The following is a 25187-nucleotide window of genomic DNA, read 5'->3' as shown; positions in this document are numbered from 1 at the left end:
GTAATCACTCTTACATATTGTTTTGTTCTACTCTGTCATGTTAATATTTTTTTTGTTCATAAAGTGTGCACACGTAGGCTTCCTTGCAGATGCACACAAAATACTGGTCCATTTTCAAAAGTACCTATCATGCATTATCTTGCTGTTTACACCTTTTTAAATGAATCACTTACAAAGTAATGTCATCTTCCGACTCCTGCTTATAACACTGTACTTTCATTGCGTATATTAACTCTTCTAATGCAGTCTCTTCAACAAAGGTGCCTTACTCTCAGCTTCAAATATCCTTTCATAGAGATCTCCTATTTAGAAACCCAGTTTCTGTAAACCCATTAAATAATGGGATGTCTGTCTTTCTGTAAATCTGTCACATAGCATGCTTTTAAGTATAGGTACATCTTCATTTAAATTAAATCTTATGCATTGTGTCAGGTAATTGGTGAAATTAATCATAGCACAATTTTCCATGATATTATACAAAAGCTACACACTGATTAATTAGAACACTACATTTTAAGAAAAGAAATCAATTAAAATTGAATGCAAGATAGTATACAATCAATATATCTTACAACTCCACCTACTAACCAGTTACCTTTCGGGACGGATGGCCTACCGGCAGAATTCTATCTGACATACATAGATCTGTTGGCCCCCTGCTTGCACGCACTTTATAGGGAGGCACTGGAGGGTGACTCTCTACCGGGCACGACATTGCAGGCTATGATAGTGTCTCTCCTAAAACCCGGGAGAGACGCTCTACAACTGGAGAACTACAGGCCCCTGTCGTTGCTAAATACAGATTATAAAATCCTTTGTAAGCTCCTGGCTACACGACTATCCCAATGCATCCCAGATGTAATACACCCTGATCAATGCGGTTTTGTACCGGGCAGGAGCACTGCCCTGAACCTGAGGAGACTCAGCCAGCTGATGTCACCAAGTGATATGGGGAAGGACACAGAGATGTGCATGTCCCTGGACCTCAGACAGGCCTTTGATTCCCTTAGATGGGACTATATGTTCGCGGCGATGGCCAAATTTGGGATCCCACCGGAATTTACAGATTGGGTGTCCTTGCTATATCGGAGACCCACAGCGCGAGTTCGCACTAATAAATGTATCTCGGGCCAATTCAAGATAGAGAAGGGCACGAGACAGGGATGCCCGCTGTCGCCCTTACTGTTTATAATCGCGCTGGAACCTCTAATGATAAAAGTGCGGACCCTCGCAGCAAAGGCTGGGATCGCCAGACTTACCACTCATCACGTCATATCAGCGTATGCGGATGATATACTGTTATTCTTAAATGACATCAGCGGCCCGCTGCACCCGTTACCGGCGGTTTTTAATGCCTTCCATGGGCTCTCGGGCCTTCTGATCAACGAAACAAAATCGTATGGGTTCGGATTTCACAGAACACTGGACGAGTCGCACATCCAGTTTGCGCCATACCGATTTCAGGCGGCGCCCACGACCTTCAAATATTTAGGCATCCAGATATACCGCCAACCACAAGACCTGTTGGAGGGCAATTTGGGCAAGGCCCTGACCGCCCTGAAGACTCAGGTGCGAATCTGGACTACTCTGCCCTTGTCGGTGGCGGGCAGAGTCGCCATCTCCAAAATGGTGGTGCTACCGAGGCTGCTCTATTTCTTCACGAACTTGCCTATTCTAGTGCCCATGTCCTTTTTCAAGTCCCTAAACGCGATATTGACGGAACTGGTGTGGGGGACAGGCAGACGGCGTATAAGCCTGGCAAAATTACAACTTCCTACGGACAGGGGCGGTTTGGGTGTGCCAGACCTAATCGCATATGGATATGCATGCCAACTACAGTGGCTGGCGTTCTGGCTAGCGGGTCGCAACCTCCAAGAATTAGACATGACGGAAGCTGACAGACAGCAGGGGGACATACACCGGTTGCTGATTCCGAAGGCCATGATGCCCGAGTCGGCACCACCACTACTTAGATTAGCGATCACGCATTGGAAAAAGGCGGTCCGACACACAAACAAACACTCTTCATATGCACCCTCGATCCCGTTACTGGGTATCCCACTGGGAACTGGCTTGCTGACGGAACGAAAACTGCGGCCTTAGACTGCTGCCGGAGTTACGCAGGTTGGGGACTTCTTCTCGGAGGGCAGGCTCATGGTGAACGCTGACTTCATCAGATTACACCAGGCGCCGACGGCATTATTTATAATGCACGCATTACATAACCGCACACTGGGCATGGGACGGGTTGGAACCGGACACAAATACGCTGATCACTATGCTGTACCTCATGGGAACGGGTAGCCACCTGACGAAATGGCTGTCTCATGGCATCAGAGCCGACAGAGCTATTTCGCTACAACCCCTCAGGCTGCGTTGGGAAGGTGACGCAGGGAGAGCCCTTAGTGACAAGGAATGGGACAAGGTGTTGAAACTGCCAAAGAAAGTATCACGTAATCCTAAATTCAAGTTCATACAGCTCATGATTGTACATAGGGCTTACTTGACTCCCCACAGGCTGCGTGCAATGTTCCCTGACGCGGCTGGCACCTGCCCCAGATGTCAACATGAAGACGCGGGACTCCTGCATATGTTTTGGGACTTCACCAAATTGGGTTATTGCTGGGGGACGATTAACCGCATCCTGAGTGAGTTGGCACCGGGCAGACCTTACGCATCCACATTGTACGGCATATTGGGGATAGGTCACAAGGAGAAGAAAAGGAGTGTGACTACTAGATTTGTGGATTTGGCACTGTTATTGGCGAAAAGGGCGATAGCGATGAATTGGAAGGCGGCTAGACCACCAGGGATAGAGAACTGGGGCAGGGAAGTGTTAAGGTGGAGCAGAAGGGCAGGAACTGCACAGAGAAGAACGCAGGGGTCTCAGGAAACGTCCCATCACACTTGATTGGAACATGTTGTTAATGCAGTTTGAGATGGGTATTCAAGAACATGATGACTAGGAGCGCGCATAGATCTAGCAGTGGAGGGAAGGCGTAGCCTGCATTGGGATGGACCACTCACCGGGTGGCATGCACATCTACTGTGTGCCAATGGAATTACATCTGGGCCGAGTCGTAAACCTTAACAGAATTGTACACTGTTTGTTTATATGTAACATTAGCAGCCCGCCCCGACGTTGTCTGGGTATGAATTGCTGCCGGACAGTAGTATATTGTTTTGTAGGATTTCGTTTTGTTTTGATAGCATTTCTAATTTGTGAAAGGCCTGTGAAACGCTCCGATTCACAGTTAAGAGTGCGCGTTCAGTAGTGTGTGGACTCGAGTTTCCCGAATTTATTTTTCCTTGCAATATTATATAGCGCGAACTCGACAACATGGCATGAGCACAATTTACATTACAGAAGAACACTTTCATTTGTGGTAGGCATGGGGAGACAAAGCGATTTGCCTGGAATCACAGGATGTTGAACTGATGCCGAGATTCGAACGAAGCTCCCCAGCTCTAAAGTTCGCAATTCTAGAACTTGTGGTGGGAGGTGTGTCTAAAAGTGTATGTCGGTGCTGGTCATCAATGAGAGAGACCTGTGCATTTTTCAAATGGGTGGTGAATAAAATATGAGTATGTTGCTGGAGATGTGGGCCGCCGTGCCACCAATGTACTTACCGGTACTTACTTCTGCAACTTTCTTTCCGCATACCATCACTCCGCATACTTTTATTACGAAAGTACCGTGACTCCGCAATACCATTATAACGCATGGCATTACATTTTATATGCTTTTACCACGCATACATTTACAACGAAATTCGTTGTAAATGCATGAATGGTAAAAGCATGTTTTTTTTAAATGTTTGGATAAGGTAAGTATGGGTATAGGGGTATATGTTTTGGGGTACTGAGGTATATGTTTTGGGGTGTTTGGGTATTTTAAGGGTTCAGATATAGTTTTGGGTTATGGGGTACAGGGGTAGTTTTAGGGTTTAGGGATAGGTATGGGGTTTGGGGTAAAGGGGTATTTTTAGGGTTCAGGGCTAGGTTTGGGTTTTGGGGTATAGGGGTATTTTTAGGGTTCAGGGGTAGGTTTGGGTTTTGGGGTACTTTAGGGTTCAGGGGTAGGTTTGGGTTTTGGGGTACATGGTTATTTTTAGGGTTCAGGGCTAGGTTTGGGTTTTGGGGTACAGGAATATTTTTAGGGTTCAGGGGTAGGTTTGGGTTTTGGGGTACAGGGGTATTTTAAGGGTTCAGGGCTAGGTTTGGATTTTGGGGTACAGGGGTATTTTAGGGTTCAGGGGTGGTTTTGGGGTACAGTGGTATTTTTAGGGTTCAGGGCTAGGTTTGGGTTTTGGGGTACAGGGGTATTTTTAGGGTTCAGGGGTAGGTTTGGGTTTTGAGGTACAGGGGTATTTATAGGGTTCAGGGCTAGGTTTGGGTTTTGGGGTACAGGGGTATTTGTAGGGTTTATGGATAGGTTTGGGTTTTGGGGTACATGGTATATTTATAGGGTTAAGATAGGTTAGTGTTTAAGGGTGTTGGGGTATTTTAAGGAGTAAGGGTGGGTTAAGATTATGGGCTGCAGGGGTATTTAAAGGGAGCAGGGTGGGATTAGCACACGATATGAGACATGGCATGAAGGGTGGAACGTACCACACGCCCCCAGTGTTTGCCACGCCCCCAGCACAACGCAGACACGCCCACAAGGGACTACTTTGCTGGCACAGTTCTTTTACCTTTTAAATGTATATGGTGGGCGTCTGCATAGCCTATGTCCTTCTGCTGCAACTGCCCTTTCCAACGCTGTATTGGGTGTTGTGATTGGTGCTGTGGTTCCTGAGATTACCCGCCTCAAAGGTTTGGGCTCTCTCTTTATTATATTAGTATAGATTAGGAAGACGAGAGACCCACTAACTGTTCAACATGGATGTTACACTCGAGACAATGCCAAACCTGGAATATTATACTAGAAATGTCAGTGCTGGGGAGGGAAGGGTGGGGAAGTTATAGAGTTGAAATGTTTATGAAACTGGAAAAGTGGAAATGATGTCTATATATTTCCCTGTTTACCACTGCAGAGTTTTTGATATGATGCCTTACTATATTCTATTTTATCTGATATGGTGAATTATTGTGATCAATAAAGATATTTTCCAAAAAAAAAGCAGTTACCTTTAACATTAAAAATTAAACTTGTTACTGTTAAGGTTGATCAAATGTCTAAATTTCTCCTTCTGGGACATGGCCAAAATTTGGTTGTGCAATTAAAAGTCAGACAGATACAGCATGTGAGTAAATTATTCCAATTTATATCCACAAAAGCAGTTCACCTTACATACAATCAATTAATTTTCCTTGTTTCCCCCAACTTCCAATAGTAATGAAAGCATAAACAATAATCTTGGAAATTTGGGACTCACAATTTCACTAAATCGATGTGAGATTCTCTTGAGGACTCAGATTTTTTAGAGTTATGGAGTATGTTTACTTATTTTTAATTTCCTTAACAAGGGGCTATCCTCATGAAGGGAAGTCATTTGTAACTTTTCTAAATCTCTGTTTAAATACCCTATAGTTAATAGTTAATCCAAATACATGTAATTGGGATCGTAGGTGGACACACTTCTTATTTCCATTCTTTCTCGCTACCATCTCAGACCACATTAGCTGCTTCTGCTTTGTAATATCTGTCTTACGTTCTGTATTAACGTATATTAAACTTGCTGCTCCAGAAATGACATATAACATTTCTAAACTAATATCCAGTCTTAACAGCACATGGGTTAAATTTCCCAAATTGAAAAATTGATAATAAGAGTTTACCACCATTTAAGTAGACAACCATCCAATTTGTTAAAATTGTAGCTCTATCTCTTCCTCGTACCCATCGCCTAGGCCTCCTACACGTCTTGGAGGGGGTTGGTGGAAACATATACAAACGGCATCTCCTGCTCCTGGGTCTAGTGGTGGCCAAGAGGGACCTGGCCCGAGCGTGGAAGGATGTGAGGGCTCCCCCCCTGTGTGCGTGGAGGGCCGGATTGGACTTTTGCATGGGCCTGGAACGGCCGGTATTTGAGGCGCGCGGTTGCCCCCGCAAACATTTCAAGATCTGGAAGAGGTGGGCTGAGTATAGGGGGCTGACACTTGACCCTCCAGCGGAACTGGAGGAAGATCCCTAGAAGTCTGTTATTGGCGAGTCCTTGCATTTTGCCACGAATCCTATCTCATGTTGAAACGTGCAGCAGTTGTTACACGCGTGCGAGGGGTGGGGTGGGACACAGGGGTGGGGTTGGGAGGAGTGGGTAGTTGGGGTTTTTGAGGATGGGGGAAGGCATCATGCTGTTAATGTTTATCTATCTTTCATGACTGACTGGTTGGTCACTTGGTCCTGTGCTGTCATGCTATCATGATGTTTGGTGGTGTTCTCCTGACTGTGGGGAGCCACGCATATTACCTGCCCGATCCTGCCAATAAATAAAAAATTTTGTTGTGAAAAAAAAAAAATTGTAGCTCTATAGAAAATAGAGAGAATAAGCTTTGCTCTCATCACTCTCAGAACCGGCTCAAATATCGGAAATGGAAGGCTTGAATATACACGTTGGGTAGTAAATTTGGAAAATGTCACTTTGTCCATTAGTTTGCTAACATTAGCCTATGACTGCCCTTCCTATCATTAATTACCTAAAGTTCATCATAAGAGCTAGCCTTCTCTAATTGTGCCAACCCATCGGCTATAACTAAATGTAATGGGTCCATATACCATGATTTTTGTCTTACTAGCTTTTACCAGCAGATCTTTCTGGCATATTGTAAATCTCCAATGCACTTAAAGCAACTTGAAGAGCCATTTCAGTTTGATCTACTTGTAATTTGTCCTCTGCGTACTGCAGATATGTGACTGGTGGTCCCACCCATTTAGGGTGATGCTGCCTACATTGTCCCCAATGCCATTCTCATAGGTGAAAGTAAAGTAAAGTAAAGTCCACATTTGTAAAGCGCACAATCACCCGTAAGGGTCTCTAGGCGCTGGGGGGCCGTCGGGAAGATTAAGCGAGCTATTGCCCAGAGTCACATGGTGCTGGGCTGACCTGCCGCCGGAGCCGGGGATCGAACCGTGGTCCTCAGATTCCAGCGTCAGTCGCCCTGGCCGCGGCGCCACACCTCTCCCATCATATATACTGAACAACAGAGTGCACACCACACCCTTGCTTCAGTCTTCTATTAGGACAGGGCCGTCTTGTGTTGTGGTCATCCTTAGCGGTGAGCACTACCTTGCATGTTCTGTGATATAAAGACTGAATTGCTCTGAACAGTCCTTGGTTATTTTCCCAGTTCTCTTCTTTCAACCACAGTTTTTCTGCGTTAACATGGTCCATTGCCTGGGTGTTACCAAGCAACCCGGTGTACATCGATCGTCCCATCTACTGACCTTATTGCTTCAGCATAGTAAATGCAAAGACAGATAATAGTTGCCTATTGCATACTATCTGGATTAGTCTGTCCAAAAATATTCTTGCAAACACCTGCCACTCCCTCCACATCTAAAAAGGTGATCATTCAGTACCTTCAAGGGTTACTTCAGGTGCACCTTTTGTAAGGTAGATGGATAACTGAGCCTCGCCATGCGTTTGGCGTGCATTAATTATATAACACTACATCAAACACAGGGACCTACTGTTCAGCTCAGAAAATAGGATTATGTTTCAATAGATCCATGAAGAGGCCATTTAAGTCTTGGGCCCTGAATTGTCTTTTTTTGTAGATATATTTTGATTCAACAACACCCCCCCTCCCAAGAAACTTTAGTAATGTAACTTTGCATGAAACACAAAGAGCCATATTATCAAGCAAGGGTGATACATTATCGCTGCTTTTGTCTGCAGGAAACTGCCGCTAAAACGACGATAATGGGCTTGGTAATATGCCCTTGTGAATTCCCATAGAAGCCCAGGTTCTGGTGTTAACCTGGGCTTCTATGGGAATTCACAAGGGCATATTATCAAGCCTGTTATTGCTGCTTTAGCTGCAGTTTCCTGCCGATAAAAGCGGCGATAATTTATCGCCGTTGCTTGATAATATGGACCATAGTCCTCGTGGTAGTGGATAGCCAGTGTCTCTCCCGGTACTCTTGAGAAGGTGAGAGAACTCTAGTAAGTTCTTCTCAGTAGTTCAGTTAAAGTTGCTGCAAGCAGAGGTTATAATAAACTCTTCCCTTATAATAATGTGGCTCACTTATCACTCTACCAGTCCAGTGGAATTTACTATTTCTGATCTATGTTTCCCTTTTGTCTCAATAGATCCTGGCACTGACGGAACTGAAGGACTGTTGCAAGAATCTGACGGAGACATGGCGAATGTCTCAAGTAACCTTTCGGTGTGTGAGAACTACCGCTTCAACCACAAGCTACACCTGGTGGGCTACAGCGTCATCTTTTCATTTGGACTTCTCTTCAATGTGCTGGCCTTGTACATCTTCTTGCGCTACCTGAAGCTCAAATCGGTGGTCAGCATCTACATGTTCAACCTTGCAATTAGCGATCTACTCTTCACTCTCTCGCTGCCACTGCGGCTCTACTACTACTCCCAGCACCACTGGCCCTTTGGTACACTCCTCTGCCAGCTGTCAGGGTCTCTCTTCCAGATCAACATGTATGGAAGCTGCCTCTTTCTCATGTGTATCAATGTGGACCGATACGTGGCCATCGTGCATCCACTACGCTGGCGGCACCTGAGGCGACCCAAGGTGGCCCGTCTGGTCTGCATCGCTGTCTGGGTCCTGATCCTGATGGGAAGCATCCCGGCTGCTCGCATCCACCTGTCCAATGACTGTCGCTACGCCAACGGCTCCATCTCGCGCTGCTTTGAGGGCTTCAGCACCTGGGAAAAGAGCGTGCTGCCACTGATAGTGCTAGCCGAGATATTGGGCTTTCTGTTACCCCTGGCCACTGTGGCCTACGGCTCTGGCCGCATATTCCGCGAATTGTGCCGGGCAGGAGGCACGCAGAGTGTGCGGCGGCAGAAGACTATTCGGCTGCTGATAGTCAACCTTGCTATTTTTGTTGTGTGCTTTGTACCCTACAACACCACACTTGCCATCTATGGGATGATGAAAGCCAATGTGGTGAAGGTGGGGGACGACACCCGCAGCTTGGTGCGACAGGTCTTGGTTGTGACTGTGCTCCTGGCAAGCCTGAACTGCACCCTAGACCCACTGATTTACTACTTTAGCACTGAGGGCTTTCGTAATACCTTCAAGAGACTGCGTATGGGGCAGGGATGGGACTCCGAGGGAGGCACAGACAGGACATTGGTCAGGAGGTCTGGCACAACTAGAAGCAACTCCAGCAATGGCGACGCAAGGTACTCAACCATGGAGAAGGGATCACCTGCCATCGAGAAGGACCAACCCTCCTTTAAAAAAGCCTTTCTCTCCACTGAGAAGACCCAACCTGCCCAGCCGATCTATCCACCAGTGACGCGACTCCGGGGCATACCCATCCAGGACTCTGCAATATAAGGAATTAGATAGCGTTCTTTTCAAAAGAACCACTTCAGTTACTTTCCAGGAGGTTGGGTGAACGGACTGTCTTAGTGCCACCCACGGAAATAAAACAAACCTGCTTCGACATTTGGGGTACAGGTTGGGATGTCTTTAAAGTTACTATGTGAGGCCTGCTGTGCTAGGCCATAACTAGTTTGATACCTTTTAGGGAAAGTAAGACAGATGCTGACACTTCTAGATAAAAGGGAGGTTAAGTTATGGCATCTGGGGCAAAACTAGGATCCATTTATAGTTGGAACAAGTGAACCTGGTGCCAAGAGAATGTATCATCCTGCCAGAGGGAACAAAAGAAGGAACGGAAGAACGTGTTTGCAAGAACAGTGACATGGCAACAGAAAAGGAAGCTGGTGAAAGATTGGAGGAGAAATGTGTAGCAGGGTCATAAGGGAATAATTTTGCTAAATTATGAACATTAGCATAGAAAAGATAGTGCACACTGGGTTAAGACGCCTATATCACAGAGAGAGGCTTATTACTAACAACAGAGACAGCAGTGGGCGAACAAACCTAGAATAATGAAATAGGGTGTAGTAAAAAAAACATGAAGCAAAACGCACAGGAAAAGCTGAAAGGGCACCCAGATTACTGAAAAACCTGAAGCCCGAATACCTAATCTGAACAGAATGGGGAAGAGTGGAGTAAATAAATTAGAGAACAGGGAGCCTACATTGGTAAAAGAGTCTAAAATACTGAGATTAGGTTTGGGATGGAAGCAAGGTATGACCACAGAGGACAATAATGAGGAAAGCAGACTGCAGAAGGTATGTAGAAACATCTCATAAGACATGGGTAAGATACACTAGAATACTGAGATAGTCTTGTGGCTGTTAATTATCTTAGTACAAAAGAGACAGCAGTGAAAAGAGCCCTAACAGACAGCGGTGGATCAGGATGTGAAGAAAGTTTAGAACAAGGGCAGTGGGAAAGAGGCTTTAAAACTGAGGGTGCTGGTCTGATCAGACTGAACTAGACAGAGGTAAATGCATATTATGTTGGGGCCTAGAAAACACACACTTAAAGATGCTTGCATGATCAAGTTAACCTCACAAAACCAGTAGTACATCAGTTAAAGGCAGCTAGAAGACACAATTTGCGTTAATAGCTGTAAGATTATAACACGCAGATTGGAGCAGTTGTAGAAAGAGAAAGGTTAAGGAAACAAAGTTCGGATCCCTAGAAACCATACACCGGGATAATGAAGCTACACGTGAAATGCAACAGAAGTGGAATGTGGGATGTGTAAAGGAGATTAGAACACTGGAATGTTGGAAGCTCCATTGAAAACAATGGAGTGCTCCGGGCTTATAATGGCTGGTGTAAGCCCGGAGCTCCAACAATGCTTCTTTATTCACAGCTGTGGCTGTGAACAAAGGCTTCAGGGAGCCTGGGGGAATTTCAATCCCCTTGCGCTCCCTAAAGCCTTTGTTTAATTTGTTAGAGCATTCTGCTCGCTGGTGGCAGAATGATCTAATAGCCTTATAGCCCTTCGTAGCTGGGCTATACCGGCTATTAAAGTCTCGCTGCCTTGTTAAAGTCACCCGAGCCGAACGCTACGGCGGGCCTCTAATAGCCGGTATAGCCCGCTACGGCGGCCTATAAGGCTATATTAAAACACTGTGCATCCTGAATATGAACCCCAGAATATCAATTGGACTCAATATTAAGAGCAAAATATTGAAATAAAAATATCAACCAGGAAGTAAGCCTAGATGTTCTAAACCTAATTCCGTATATAGCTATCTATGCGGTGCATATATCTTCACGGTACGTAGAAGTGGGAGTTAGGAACAGTAAATCTATACCCTTATTTTGCCCCTCAATATTCTGTTCTCAACCTTCTTGTACCACGATATTCTGGTGACCAATATTTAGTAGTGCAATCGAGTAGGACGCACAAACACATTTACCACGAACGTTCGCTCATAATTAGGAACTGTAATGGACAGAAAGGCTTAGAATACAAACACTGGTGCTTCAGGTGCCGTAGGAATCGTAACCTAGAACACGCTGAAAGAAGGCAAGTGAAGGAAATCTACGAGCTACAATGAGTAAGGGTCCGAGAACAGAAAGGTTAGCTTAGAGCACATATGCTACATTAGAACATTGGAATGTTGGGAGCTTCATTGAAGACAAAGGAGTGCTCCGGGATTCTAATAGCTGATAGAAGCCCGGAGCATCAACATGCTAATGTTTGTTCACAGCTGTTGCTGGGAACAAAGACCTCACAGAGCCCAAGGGGTTTTGAGGCCTTTGTTTTACCAATTAGAATATTCTGCCCTCTACGGGCGGAATGTTCTAATAGCCTTAGAGCCCTCCGTAGCGGGCTCTACCGTCCATTAAAGGCCCACTCCCCTGTTAAAGGTCCAAGCTGAAAAAAGTTGGAGAGGGTTAGAGTAAAACATGAGGTCTGCATAGAGCAGAGAAGACTTGAACACATAAAATGGTAATGTCTAGCTTTGAGAGTAAGTCACCTGCAATGTAGAGTGTAACACGGAATACAGAAAGAGGGCTTGGTGCAAATGTGGTGCAATAGTTAGACGAGCTTAGAACACACACAAAGTTTGAGAAGCCGAAAGCAACTGCAGTAGAAGGCCTGAACCTAGAACAATTAATTGAAGACTTTTTTCAATGCAGCCATTTCCTACGCGTGAGATGTGGGACACTGAACTAAGAGTCCGCCGGATGGGCACATGGAACAGGCTGGGCGTAGAAGCCCAGGCCTACCCAAGACTGGCACACATCCTGCGGGACCTTTTCCACATTGTTCACAACTGTCCATGCTCAAGAACATGGGATGCTAACTGAGAATGAATAAAGGCTCCTTGAAAACATGGCAACTAGAATGTTGAGTGAGTCTTTGCAAGAGTTAAAAAACTCTTTCCTGTGACTGGTGAGCACAGGCCATGATAAATTTCCTGTTAATTGTGACCCATGAGGACATTGTGTTACTTTTCACTGTAGAGAACAGGTCATGTTACGTGCGAGAACCGATGTATGGTTAATGTTACCTGTGACATATAAAGAAAGTAATACCACCTGTGACTGGTGACGGGTCGGTAGCTGTTATAGACATGTCAGAGGCGACAGGACTGGTAATGCTAGCTGAGATGAGAATGGGATCGGCCATGTTAGCCGTGAAAAGTGGTATGTAACGTTTACCACACACGTTAAATCACAGTTACGTACCAGTCAGGCTATTTTTGGTTTGCGTACCACACTGTACTTTACAACACAGGCGAGTTTTTTTTAAACACATTTGAGGCTTTTTTTATCTTTAGAATTATGGGGTGGTTCAGGGTTGGGTGTAGGTTAAGGGTGGTAAGGGTTTATTAGGGTTTAGGGTGGATAGAGGTAAAGGGGGTAAAGGTTTTTAGGATTAAATGGGCCTATAGAGGTAAGATGGGGTAAGGGATTTTTATGGTTCAGGGGTGAGTAGAGGTAAAGAGAGCTAAGATTGTTTAGGGTTCATGGATGGGTAAAGGTAAAGGGGGTAATGGTGTTTTAGGGTTCAGGGGCAGGTAGAACTAAAGAGAGGTAAGAGATTTTAGGATTCAGGGGCGTGGAGACATAAAGGGAGGTAAGGGGGGTTTAGGGTTCAAGGGTGGGGTGGGGTAGGTAAAGCGAAAGGGAGCTAAGGGTTATTTTTTAGGTTATATGTGTGTGGGTGTAAGTACACACACACATATATATATATACACATATAAAACATATCAATTGTTAGAATGCACAAAGGGTTGTAAAATATCAAGTTGTAAAACAACATTTAAAAGACAATGCAATGTAAAAATCTGTGGTAATGGCATGGTAGTAAACAACAATCGTAACTGATTTTCATGAAAAGTGACTGCAACATGCTACTTGTAGCAAGTGAGTTACAGGCCATGATGCATGTAACAGCATAAAAACATGCCTTGCTCCTTATGATAGGCACGGGGGAGACACCGCCACTGACAAATGATGGTGACGCCATCATGTGACATGTCACCGTTGAGAAAGGTCATTTTAGCAGTGACAGGTAATTGGCAGGTCATGTCAACCTTGAAAAGTGAGAGACCTTTTTTATCTGTGATAGTGAAGCTATGGATCATGCTACATGTGACAGCTGATAGACAAGGAGAGCGAAGGGTCGCTTTACGTGTGACAGGTGAGTTACAGGAAAGGATGCCTGTGGCAGCCAAGAGACAGGCCATGTTGCCAGCAAGAGGTGGGAAGATACCCTTCTACACTCACCCTCAGATCCGCTCATTTGCCTATGCGATCCGACATTTTGAGGGAGCCTGGCTCTGGGCGGTCATGTTTTTTTCTTGACCCCTATCTGGTTCGATTACTTTTCTTTTTTTCGTACCTTGTTTCTCCCTGAATCCCTATATTTATATTTATATTTATTCATTTGTAGAGCGCATGGTTACACCAACGGTGTGTCCCCTATCTTCCGTTGTTGGTCCACTCTTGACCTGATCGTTTTTCCACCCCTTTGATTCTCCCCCTCCTCCTTATATTGCCCATGGATGTGTTCTATGTACTTTTGTGATGCCCTATTTTATTGATGTAACTGTGTAACTTTATTTTATTGTTGTAACCTTGTAATTATATTTTATTGTTCCTCATGGAAAGGGCTCTGATACCTCCGGGTCTAGCCAGCGCTATATAAAACTCTCCAAATAAACAAATAAATAAGACATCATACCTGTAACAGGTGATGGACAGGTCATGTCATCTTTGACATGCGAGGGACACGTCATGTTATCTGTAACATGGCAGGCCTCTGTCATGCCACCTGTGCCATTTGACGCGAGGTCATGCCACCGCGAGTGGTGATGTCCATTTCTGAGGAGCTCGGAGGCCTTGTGTACCTGGATCTGGGTGGGCTGCCCTCGGCTGTACCCTCGGCTGCCCTTGGCTCTGCTTAGCCCAGTCTCACTGTGAGCTGCTTCCAGGCTTTCTTTCAACTCCAGTTCCAAGAGAACAGGGGCTCACCTGTGTGTCGCGCCCACCATTTACTGCCTTAGTGTAGCGTTAATGGTCTCTTACCTCGTTCACCTAGAAAACAACTCAGCACATTGTTTTTTTTCAAATAAGCTTTATTCGATCACAAGTATCATAAAAGCGTTGCGTAACCATAAAAAATATAAAATGCCAATACATAAAAAAAAATTAAAAGGTTAAAAACAGAGGTTTAAGACATGATTTTCCAAAGGTAGTGCATTGCCTTTAAGAGGTAGAGGACACAATTTTCTATTCTTAAAATATCCCCAACATAGCGCTAGGCAACAATTAATAACAAAATTAAAAACCATGAAAGTGCGTCCGCACAGAGGATCATTGTTCAGCTAGATCTCGGAACGACTGCCTTGTTGGTAATTTTTGAGCGGATAATCCATGCACAGCCCAAGTACTTGGCAACTCTGCATACGAACAGAGACCTTGAGACATCTGTCCGCAAAATGCGAAGCGCCACTAGATGGTTCTTGGTTCCAGCACATTGTATGTGTGGTCTAACATCTTATCAGTCAAAGCTCTGAGCTCAAATCCTAAATGAGAAGGTAATTCTCAGAGCAGGCTGTCGAAAGTGAAAGTGAAAGCATGCTACTTGGCACACCTGAACCTCTTGTTATAGGGTCAAATAAACCAATATGGTTGTGGAAAGTTTTTCAGGAGTCTACCTCTGGTGTTTGGGGTCTTTACTTTACTGCAGAGTCCACAACTGAGCACAGGGCACAACTTGAGCATACGGTAGTGAGTCTGAGCAGTCTACGGCAGTCTACGGCGGCTTACTCAAGGAAGTGGTGCAGGGTGGAAGCTCAGATCTCAATGAAAGATACAATGTGAGCCAATCAATTAACGTCCATCCAGTGCTTTTGCATTTAAGAAAAAGCTGTTTACTTCTAACACACAATGCAATACCTATCGCATAAAACTCAGAGTGCAGCCATATAGGTGCGTCTTCTTGTTATGGGGAGACTGCAAGATGCAGTTGCGATTTCCCAGTGTGTAAAGCCATCACAGGCACTTTAGCTTCTTATACGCTGCCAGGGCCGAAGGATTTCAATGCCTCACCATAGGGCCCGACAGTAAAGACCTTCCCTGGGTCCCAGCCAGGAGTGGCCTGTGGAAGGAGTTCTGCGGGGCGGTCCATCGCATTAGGCAATGCAGCTCGCGCAATGAAATTCATTTTATTTATTTATTTGTTTACTTACCTCCGTTGGGTCCTATTCCATAGTTTACTACCCCTCACCCTGCTCCTCCCCTGCCCCGCCTCATCGACCGGCAGCACTCCCTCCACGGGCCACTACTGGTCCCAGCAGACTGTGTTCTTCTCCTTATGCCACAGCACCTTGCGATCCTCCGCTTCCAGGTAGGCTCTGCTTCATGCCGGGGCACCTCTAGCACCCCCATCAGCAGCCAGGCAGCACCTTCCCTCAGGCAGGCCCAAGGCAGCTGTTCCTGGCAGGCTGCAGATCACCCAGGCTCCTGGTCCTGGACTTAGTGAAGGGAAGTTTGCATTGAGCAACCCAAAGTCTGGAGCACAGAAGAGTTTCTTGGTCGCCACTGATGTGGAACCCTGGAATGTGGTAGAGAAATCTTGGGATCCTGGCTCAAAATTTCTGCCTCATACTTATCCCGAGTATGTACACATGGCTGCATATTCCACAAGTCCACCTCCCAGCCCAGTTTCAGGCAGGTCCTGACTTCCCCTCATTCCTTCCAGACAGATACAGCCTTTGTCGTTGTCTTACAATCTCAACTGGAAATTGGGTGGAGATGGGAGTCTCCTGTCAGCGGAGAGCCAAAACAAAGGCGTAAAAGGGGGAGAGGCTCCCCCACTTAAATATCACTCCGCCTGGTGAGGTAACAACCTTAGCGGTCAATCGAGTAGGAAAGGGCAAGTGGCTTTCCCTGCCCTTCGGAAGGGCACTGACTCCTAACCCCCACTCCCTAGAGTTGGGTCCTCTAGAAAGAACCTCAAGAAGGCTTGGGAGGAGCCCTGCAATTCACAGAGCTGTGTGGGCTGTTCTCCATCCCCCAACCCCCATAATCTTAACTGTTCTGGTTCAGGGAATCAAAATGGACTCCTGGGTGCCACAGTCATATGCATCACACTCACCCCATGCGCATCATACTGCATGGTTACAGATGAGTGACAGGCGTTCTTACCATCAAAAGGATAGAATAGGCCCTTTGATAGGTCATAGGTGAGAAACAGGCCCTATGATATGTAGCAGGTCTGGTTCAGACCATATTGGCAATAATTGGTGAGAGGTCATATTTCCAGTGACAGGCGAGAGGTAGGCTGTTTCCTTTAACAGGTCAACAGGTGGATGTGGTCTAACCGCTAGAGCGGTCTACCTCGAAGGTGGGGAACCGGGTTCAAGTCTCGGCAGGGATGTTACTAAATCCTGTGATTCTGGGAAAATAACTTAATCTGCCTGTGCCTAATAAAAATTAATGTGTCCGTCTGTAAAGCAACTGGTGCTCATGTAAGGCGCTCTGATACCTTTGGGTCGAGTTTGTTCTATATAAACCCCCCCCTCCCCAGGTAATTTTGAGCTATAGCATTTCATATTACCAATTGCATGTGGTGTGCAAGTCTTGGTTACCTTTATCCATGTCCGATGAAAGACATATCAAGGTATCGGAGGCGGCTGTAGGATCGATTATGTTACCTGTGACAAGTGAGTGCAGCAGGTCAGATGAACTCTTGGCTGTGCATGTGTGATCTTGTTGCAACCATTTTTAGGAAGATGCTTCTACCCTAAAGCCTCAACAAGGGATCAGAGGACCAGGATTGTGAGTTCTCCCCACCCTACCTATCCAAGAGGTGCACTAATGCAATGCTGGACCATCCACGTCACAAACCCAAGTGTTCGAGCACAGCAGGTAGATTACCTACCCGCGGCGGCACGGAAACAACAGATTCCAACATATGAAGCAGGAACCCCCTCAGATGACCGACTGAGAGAAACTAACAGGCAGTGCTTGTTACTGAGTGAAGGTTTGACACATTTTATTGGGGCTCCCACAGCACCCTCATCCATTGGCTTGCAAAAAGAGGTAAACCAAAGAACCACCCTTAGAGTGCCTGTTGGTCACACCCTATGGCCTTGAAGCGCTCTGCACTTTTTGCGTCTTTGGGTTGAGTGGTGAGGGCTTCTTCAGTGAGTTGAAACTGTATGCTTTTTGCTGCTGGTGAATTGTGTCTGGAGACCTTTAACAGTTGCTAAAGCATCTTTGATCCATGACATACCACCTAGCATTCTGCAGTGATTGGATGTGTGGCATCTTTGAGTTGTTTCTGATATGTTTGCTTGTGATGCTTGCTGGTGTCAAGTGTATTTGGGATCACCGTTGTATCCAGCTATGTAGGATATTTGCAGTTTGTTCTGTCTAATTTGTTCTGCTGGGTGAGTTGGTGTAGCATTTTGTGCTTGAAAGTGCTTGTAGGCTCAAAGTTATAGTCAACTGTGTGGGTTTTTCTTGTGCGGAGTCAGATGCTGCAAAATGTCCTTTCTAGTGTGTTCTGCTGGTTCTTTGGGGGTGAAATCTCTGGTCAACAAGTGCTGTTGGGAGCCCCCGGATATCCATCATCTGTCTCCTGTTGGAGGTGTGGGGTGTACTATGCAGTGTTGTGTTCATTGTTGGAGCGCCTTGTTCAATCAATGCACTGGAATCAAGCTATCCAGGCTGATGAGGGCTGAAAGCCCGAAACCGGTCCTTGGATGCTTGTTTCCAGTCCAGGGAGGACCTGGCCTGGCAGTTCGGGCTGGACTGTTCCCATGGGGCACAGGGTCAAGACTGATTTGCATATGGCTGGGGCCAAACTGGAATGGCATGGTGAGCAAAACAACGATGGATTTAGGCCCAGATCTCTGTACTGGGGTGAATGTATGACATTGTTCCGCATTCTGTCCATCAACTGTTGTTTTTGCACAACGCAACAAATACAATATAAATAAGCTAACACACTAAATAATCCACATTTAGTTACTGCTTTAGTGTCCCAGGCGCTACTCACAACAGATGCCAGGCCCCGCATCTGCCGCCGGCCTGTTTCCATATGAATACTGTGAGAAGTTGGCCTGATGTGCAGTGTTCACTATTCTAGTGATCACTATATATCAGTCCAAACAACCCTCATTGATGATTGGTTGTAAGTCAACCTTATAGACCAGCTATCCTAGTAGCATGGATACGAGCAGTCTAAGGCTAAGACTCTAGAGGGCGTGTTAAGCCAGCTGTTTTACCATCACATTACCCCTTGAACACCCAGTGAAAGGACACCACACAAGTGTTATGAAAATAAACAATATATTTATTAGAATCACAACAACCCTGTACTCTTTATGAGGACAGGGTGCTAAGCACACAACAAAACTCTTACGAAAATACTTTTAAGTTAGCACGTTACACAAATGCCCGAGGGGCACGAAAAACCATATACGCTAAAAGTGGAATGCGAATTACTAGCAGGTAAGTAACAGTTCTAATAGGCTTTGGAATCGCTAGGACTTAACTAGGGAATCGTTAGATTACTTCTAGGAGACCTAGGGGACTCGGGTGCAGAGTGTGCACTCTCACGCGGGATGCGGGACAAAGTCTATGGAGGCTAGTAAAGGCAAAGTTAGTGTTCACGGGCGAACCCGACCTGGTAGGAAGAAAACGACAGTGGATCCTGACCCTTGGATAGTGAGGCTATGCTGGGACACCGGAGTGCCGAAGTTACCTAGCCCAGGGGCTGCAGCTGCATAGGTCTGAAAAGACGTCGGGGATCTCGTTGCCGGACCAGGAGCCTGGAAGGAAGAAGTTGCTGGCAGGCGACCAGTGAAGGAAAGTTCGATGGATCCAAGCCTGGATCGAGGAAGAAGAAACCTGAAAGCAGAGGGGACCAAGTTCTTGAATCACTAGCCAGTGATTAAGTGGGCACCAGGATGGCACCGGGCGAAGTCACCGCAGTCAGGTGAGTGGGCACTGCTGGGCTCTGCAGTCTCTCGGACCAGGAGGCGTTGTCGGCGACCAGGATGGAGGTGCGAGCTGTCCCACGAAGGTTGAAGTCGTCGGCGTCGAGGTTACCCAGGAGTGGGCAACAAGCCTTGGCTAATTCAAGCCCACGCGGTGGACTCAAAATGGCGTCTTGAGTGGACCAGGAGGGTCCGGGGTGCTCCTCTTCTGGAAGGGAGCAAGGGCCAGTCTGGAGCAACCAGACCAGCAGCGGAAATGTCGTCGGGCGTCGTCAGGAAGGCCACAAGCCAACGGGCTAGTAGCCAAACAACGCGGTGAGCAGCGGAAAGCAGAAGGGCCCCACGCAGATCGTGGAGATGCTGGGGGGCTGCACTTCGGAGCTGGAGCTGCTCAGAGTCGGGGCTTCTCGGACCCCAAAGCACTCACCAGTAGATTACTCGGCGGGCTTGCTGGAAAGAAGTCGTGCAGTCTTGCAGATGGCCGGTCCCTTGAGGTCTCGTCGCACCCACGGTTCTCAGCTGGGCTGTAGAGGTGGGTAGAGGTCAGAGGTGCCAGGGAAGCCGGTTCTCGTCGAGCTGGGCAGTCGGATTCCGGAGGAAGGACTTACAGCAGACCGCAGTGTTCTTGGATGGTGCCTGCGGATGCAGGGTGACTACTCCTTAGTCACAAGGGAGAAATCTTAGGAAGAAGTCTTGAGTTCCTTTCGCAGAAAGTAGTTTCAGGATTCAAAGATGATCTGATTTGGAAGGGGGCCAGTCTCTACCTTTATCCTGTAAAAAGGGGCTGGCACGCGACTAAGTCCTGCCCTATGGGTGGGACTAGGAGGGGGGTGGTTACACCCACTTCCTTGGCGGGCTTTTCCCCAGCACAGGGTCTGGAGTGACCCTGGAACTGGTTCCAGCCAGCCTATGCACAGTGAGCACCGGGGTGCCACGTGCAGTCACCTTCCTCTAAAGCCCTGCCTACCTACAATACACAAAACCCTGTCTGGGACGGTGCTGGCACCGCCCCTGGCAGGAAACCCTTTGTCCTTATCTCCTGCTCTGGGAGGACTCCCAGCAGCAGGAGGGCAGACTTGTGTCTCGGTGGCAGCATCCATTTTGTGGATGCTAAGGCTCTGTCTGACTTTTAACCGGGTTATAGGTTACAGGCATGTCGTGTCCCTCTAGAAGGGTGGAATGCTAACCCCGTCGCCAGAATTGGCGAGGGGTTAGTATTCCAATTCGTATGACACCTTACTCGACATGTTTTGATAAAGCGATACCAGAGTTGGCACATAACCGCGAGGATTATAATGCACTTAAGAGTATATGGTATGCGATATCATGGAAACGGCTAAGGGATGGATCCCGAAAGCCGCAGACAGGCTCAGCTCATGCTAGAGCACCATCTCACACGATTCCCAGCACTCTGCCTTCAGGATTGTTAAGGCCTGCTATAGGAGTGACTGATAGGAGATCTGTGTGTCCATTTTTAGGGTTAGATATAGGTATACTATATCTAAAGCAAAGGGTGAGTACACCACCTTGCCCCAGCTGTCGTGCAGCCAGTTGTGTCAGTTTTAGTTAGTCAATCCAGGGGTGGCATAATACATGCTTCAGCCCCTGGGAGACTTCTGGGTGCACCTCAGCCCTGGGTACAGGGACTTGGAGAGGGCCCAGTGCCAATTCAGTACCTAAGTACAATTTGGATAGAGAGAACAGCTAGGCTGTGGGTCTGATTAGCAGGCCCACAGCCAGGGAAAGTCGTAAACCAGTGCAGCAAAAAGCAAAAAATCTGGGTGATCATAGGATTGCAGACCCTACTCTCCTACATGACCCCCCCCCAAACTTTGGGACAATAAACTAACCTTGACCAGGTGAGTCTTCTTGCTCTAAGTGGAAATACCTGGAGAGCCCATCAGCATTGCTGTGATCAGTCCCAGGTCTATGCTCCACTGTAAAATCCATCCCCTGTAGGGAAATGGACCACCTAAGCAGTTTGGGGTTTTCACCCTTCATCTGATTTAGCCACAAGAGGGGCTTATGGTCTGTCTGAATGGTGAAGTGAGTGCCAAACAAGTAGGCCCTCAGCTTCTTCAGGGCCCAGACCACAGCAAAGGCCTCCCTCTCAATAGCTGACCAATTTTTCTCTCTGGGTGTCAGCCTCCTACTAATGAAAGCAATAGGCTGATCATTACCATCAAAATTCAGTTGAGACAGAACAGCTCCCACACCCAACTCAGAAGCATCTGTTTGGACAATGAATGGCTTGGAGTAATCTGGACTCTTGAGGATAGGTGCTGTGCACATGGCCTGCTTTAGGTCATTGAATGCTTTCTGACAGCTTGCTGTCCACTGAACTTTCTTTGGCATCTTCTTGCTTGTCAGGTCATTAAGGGGGGTCACTATGGACCCATAATTTCTGACAAACTTCCTATAGTACCCAGTCAGGCCCAAGAAAGCTCGAACCTGAGTCTGGGTGATTGGAGGAGTCCAGTCCTTGATGGCCTGTATCTTACTCTCCAGTGGCTGAACCTGGCCTCCACCTACAAGGTGGCCCAGGTATACAACCTGTGACTGCCCTATCTGGCACTTTGTGGCCTTGATAGTGAGGCCTGCCTTTTGCAGGGCCTCTAACACTTTCCTCAGGTGGACCAGGTGATCCTCCCAGGTGGAGCTAAAGACAGCAATATCGTCAAGATAAGCTGCACAGAAGTCATCCAGCCCAGTGAGGACTTGATTCACCAACCTTTGGAAGGTGGCAGGTGCATTTTTCAGTCCAAAGGGCATTACCACAAATTGATAATGCCCTCCAGGGGTAGAAAATGCTGTCTTAGGTTTGGCTTCCTCAGCTAACCTGATTTGCCAATACCCAGCTGTCAAATCAAATGTGCTTAAGAAGTTGGCAGAAGCCAATCTATCTATAAGCTCATCTGCTCTTGGTATTGGGTGGGCATCAGTCTTAGTGACTGCATTGAGGCCTCTGTAGTCTACGCAAAACCTCATCTCTCTCTTACCACCCTGGGTGTGAGGCTTTGGCACTAGAACTACTGGGCTAGCCCAAGGGCTATCTGAGGGCTCAATGACTCCCAGTTCCAACATTTTCTGCACTTCAGTTTTTATGCAGTCTCTAACATGATCAGGCTGTCTGTAGATTTTACTCTTGACAGGCAGACTGTCTCCAGTGTCAACATCATGGGTACACCAATCAGTTTGGCTGGGTGTCAGAGAGAACATATGTCGAAAGGATTGCAGAACTTGCCTGCAATCCTGTTGCTGATGTTCAGTGAGGCTGCCACAAAAGACAACACCATCAACTGACCCATCATCAGGATTCTGAGTGAGCAGGTCTGGGAGAGGGTCACTCTCTTCCTCCTGTCCCTCATCTGTGGCCATGAGCAAGCTCATGTCCTTCCTGTCAACATATGCTTTGAGCCTGTTAACATGGAGCACTCTGAGAGGGCTCCTGGGAGTTCCAAGGTCCACCAAGTAGGTAACCTCTCCCTTTTGCTCAATGATGGTGTGGGGCCCAGACCATTTGTCTTTCAGAGCTGCTGGGGCCACTGGCTCCAGCACCCACACCTTCTGTCCTGGCTGATACACAGTCAGTACAGCCTTTTGGTCATGCCAAGCTTTTTGAAGTTCCTGGCTGGCCTCAAGGTTTTTAGATGCCTTTTCCATATACTCAGCCATCCTGGAGCGGAGACCAAGTACATAGTCCACTATGTTGGTTGCAGGCTTTTTGAGAGGTCTCTCCCATCCTTCCTTCACCAAACACAGGGGTCCCCTTACAGGATGCCCATACAGAAGCTCAAAAGGGCTGTAGCCAACCCCCTTCTGTGGGACCTCTCTGTAAGCAAACAAGAGGCAGGGGATCAGGACATCCCATCTTCTCCTAAGAGGTTCAGGTAGTCCATGAATCATCCCTTTCAGGGTCCTGTTGAATCTCTCAACAAGCCCATTGCATTGTGGATGATAGGGTGTGGTGAACTTGTAGTTCACACCACACTCTTTCCACATGGCAGTCAGATATCCTGACATGAAGTTTGTACCTCTGTCAGAAACGACCTCCTTAGGGAAACCCACTCTGGAGAACACTCCAACTAGGGCTCTTGCCACTACAGGGGCTGTAGTGGTCCTAAGGGGAATAGCCTCAGGATACCTGGTGGCATGGTCCACCACCACCAGTATAAACTTGTGTCCTGATGCTGTCTGGGGTTCCATTGGACCAACAATGTCAATCCCCACTCTTTCAAAGGGAACCCCCACCACTGGTAGTGGTATGAGGGGGGCCTTTGTTGTGCCACCTGACTTACCACTGGCTTGGCAAGTGACACATGAGCGACAAAACTCCTTGGTATTCTCATTCATATGGGGCCAGTGAAAGTGTGAGACAAGCCTGTCCCAAGTCTTTGTCTGACCTAAATGACCTGCAAGGGGAATCTCATGGGCCAAGGTGAGAAGGAAACCTCTCAGAGACAAGGGGATGACCAGCCTCCTGGTTGCACCAGGCTTGGGGTCTCTTGACTCAGAGTACAGGAGTCCATCTTCCCAGTATACCCTGTGGGCACCTGTGGCATTCCCTGCAGCCTCAGCAGCAGCCTGCTGTCTGAGGGGTTCAAGGGAAGGGCAGCTCAACTGTTCCTTCCCCAGGTCTGCTCTGGAGGGTCCCCCTGAGCCCAGAAACTCAACTTGATCAAGTTCAAGCTCTTTAGGCTCAGTTTCCCTCAGCTCTTCTAGATCAGCCTCCTCAGAGACTTGATCCTCAACCTGGGGCAAGGGGGAAGGCAAAGCCTTACCCTTACTGCTCTTCTTCTTGGGAGGTGTCTGGTCCATAATTTCAGGATCCAGCACCTGTTCAGTGGGGCATCTTCTGGCCTGTGACCTAGTCACAGCAAGCACATGTGCTGGCAAGCCTAACATCTCCATGTGAGTCCTCTGCTCCACTTCTGACCATTGTGATGACTCCAAATCATTGCCCAACAAACAATCAACTGGGAGGTCTGAACTGACTACAACTTTCTTTTGTCCCTTCACTCCACCCCAGGAGAAAGCTACAATTGCCACACTATGACTAGTAGTGACATTGCTGGCATTGGTCACCAGGAAATCAGTACCTGGCATGATCTGTCCAGGGTCCACAAAGTTAGGTGTCACCATGGTGACACTGGCACAAGTGTCCCTATAGGCCTGAGCCATTTTGCCATTAATCAAAGGTGTCTGCCTGTATTTGCCCAAAGTATTGGGACTTATTTCAGGGGACATATCCACATCCCCTGTACAGACAAGGACAGCCTGAGTGAGTGTGCCAACTAAGTTGTCAGACCCCTCAGTACCCAAGGTTAACCCAACTAATGCCTTGGGAGTGACACTACCACTACTGACTGTACTAGGGGGTGCAGTTGCTTTAGGAGCTGTAGTGGTAGGAGTTTGTCCTCCTCCTCTTTTGGTGCACTCACTAAACCAGTGAGATTTACTTTTGCAGTACTGGCACCACCTTTTGGACTGGCCTTCTTGAGTCTTCTTCTTCTGGGAAGCCTGACCCCCACCCTCTTTGGTTTGTTGGGGACCTGGTGAAGACTTCTGGTCATTTTGCTCATTCTTGACATTACCCTTCTGGTCTGCTTTCTTCTGACCACCCTGGTTCTGGTTCTGGTTCTGCTTGATCCTTGTCCTGACCCATTTGTCTGCCTTCTTTCCCAATTCTTGGGGAGAGGTCAGATCTGAAT

General features: G+C 47.1%; 1 protein-coding gene across 2 annotated transcripts in view; it reads left to right on the top strand.

Annotated features, from left to right (window-relative positions):
- LPAR5 (lysophosphatidic acid receptor 5) overlaps positions 1-12357 on the top strand; it is a 122067-nt gene extending 109710 nt beyond the window's left edge. For both annotated transcript variants that reach the window (XM_078651564.1, XM_078651565.1), the window contains exon 3: positions 8256-12357. In XM_078651564.1, coding sequence (XP_078507690.1) covers positions 8306-9475 — 1170 coding nt within the window. In that variant the 5' untranslated portion in view covers positions 8256-8305 and the 3' untranslated portion in view covers positions 9476-12357. The remainder of the gene's footprint in view (positions 1-8255) is intronic.
- Positions 12358-25187: the final 12830 nt, after the last annotated feature.

Source organism: Lissotriton helveticus, chromosome 7, assembly GCF_964261635.1.
Source record: "Lissotriton helveticus chromosome 7, aLisHel1.1, whole genome shotgun sequence".
NCBI classification, from domain to species: Eukaryota; Metazoa; Chordata; class Amphibia; order Caudata; family Salamandridae; genus Lissotriton; species Lissotriton helveticus.
The sequence above is the reverse complement of the archived record's forward strand: the minus strand, read 5'-3'. Positions and strand labels throughout refer to the sequence as shown.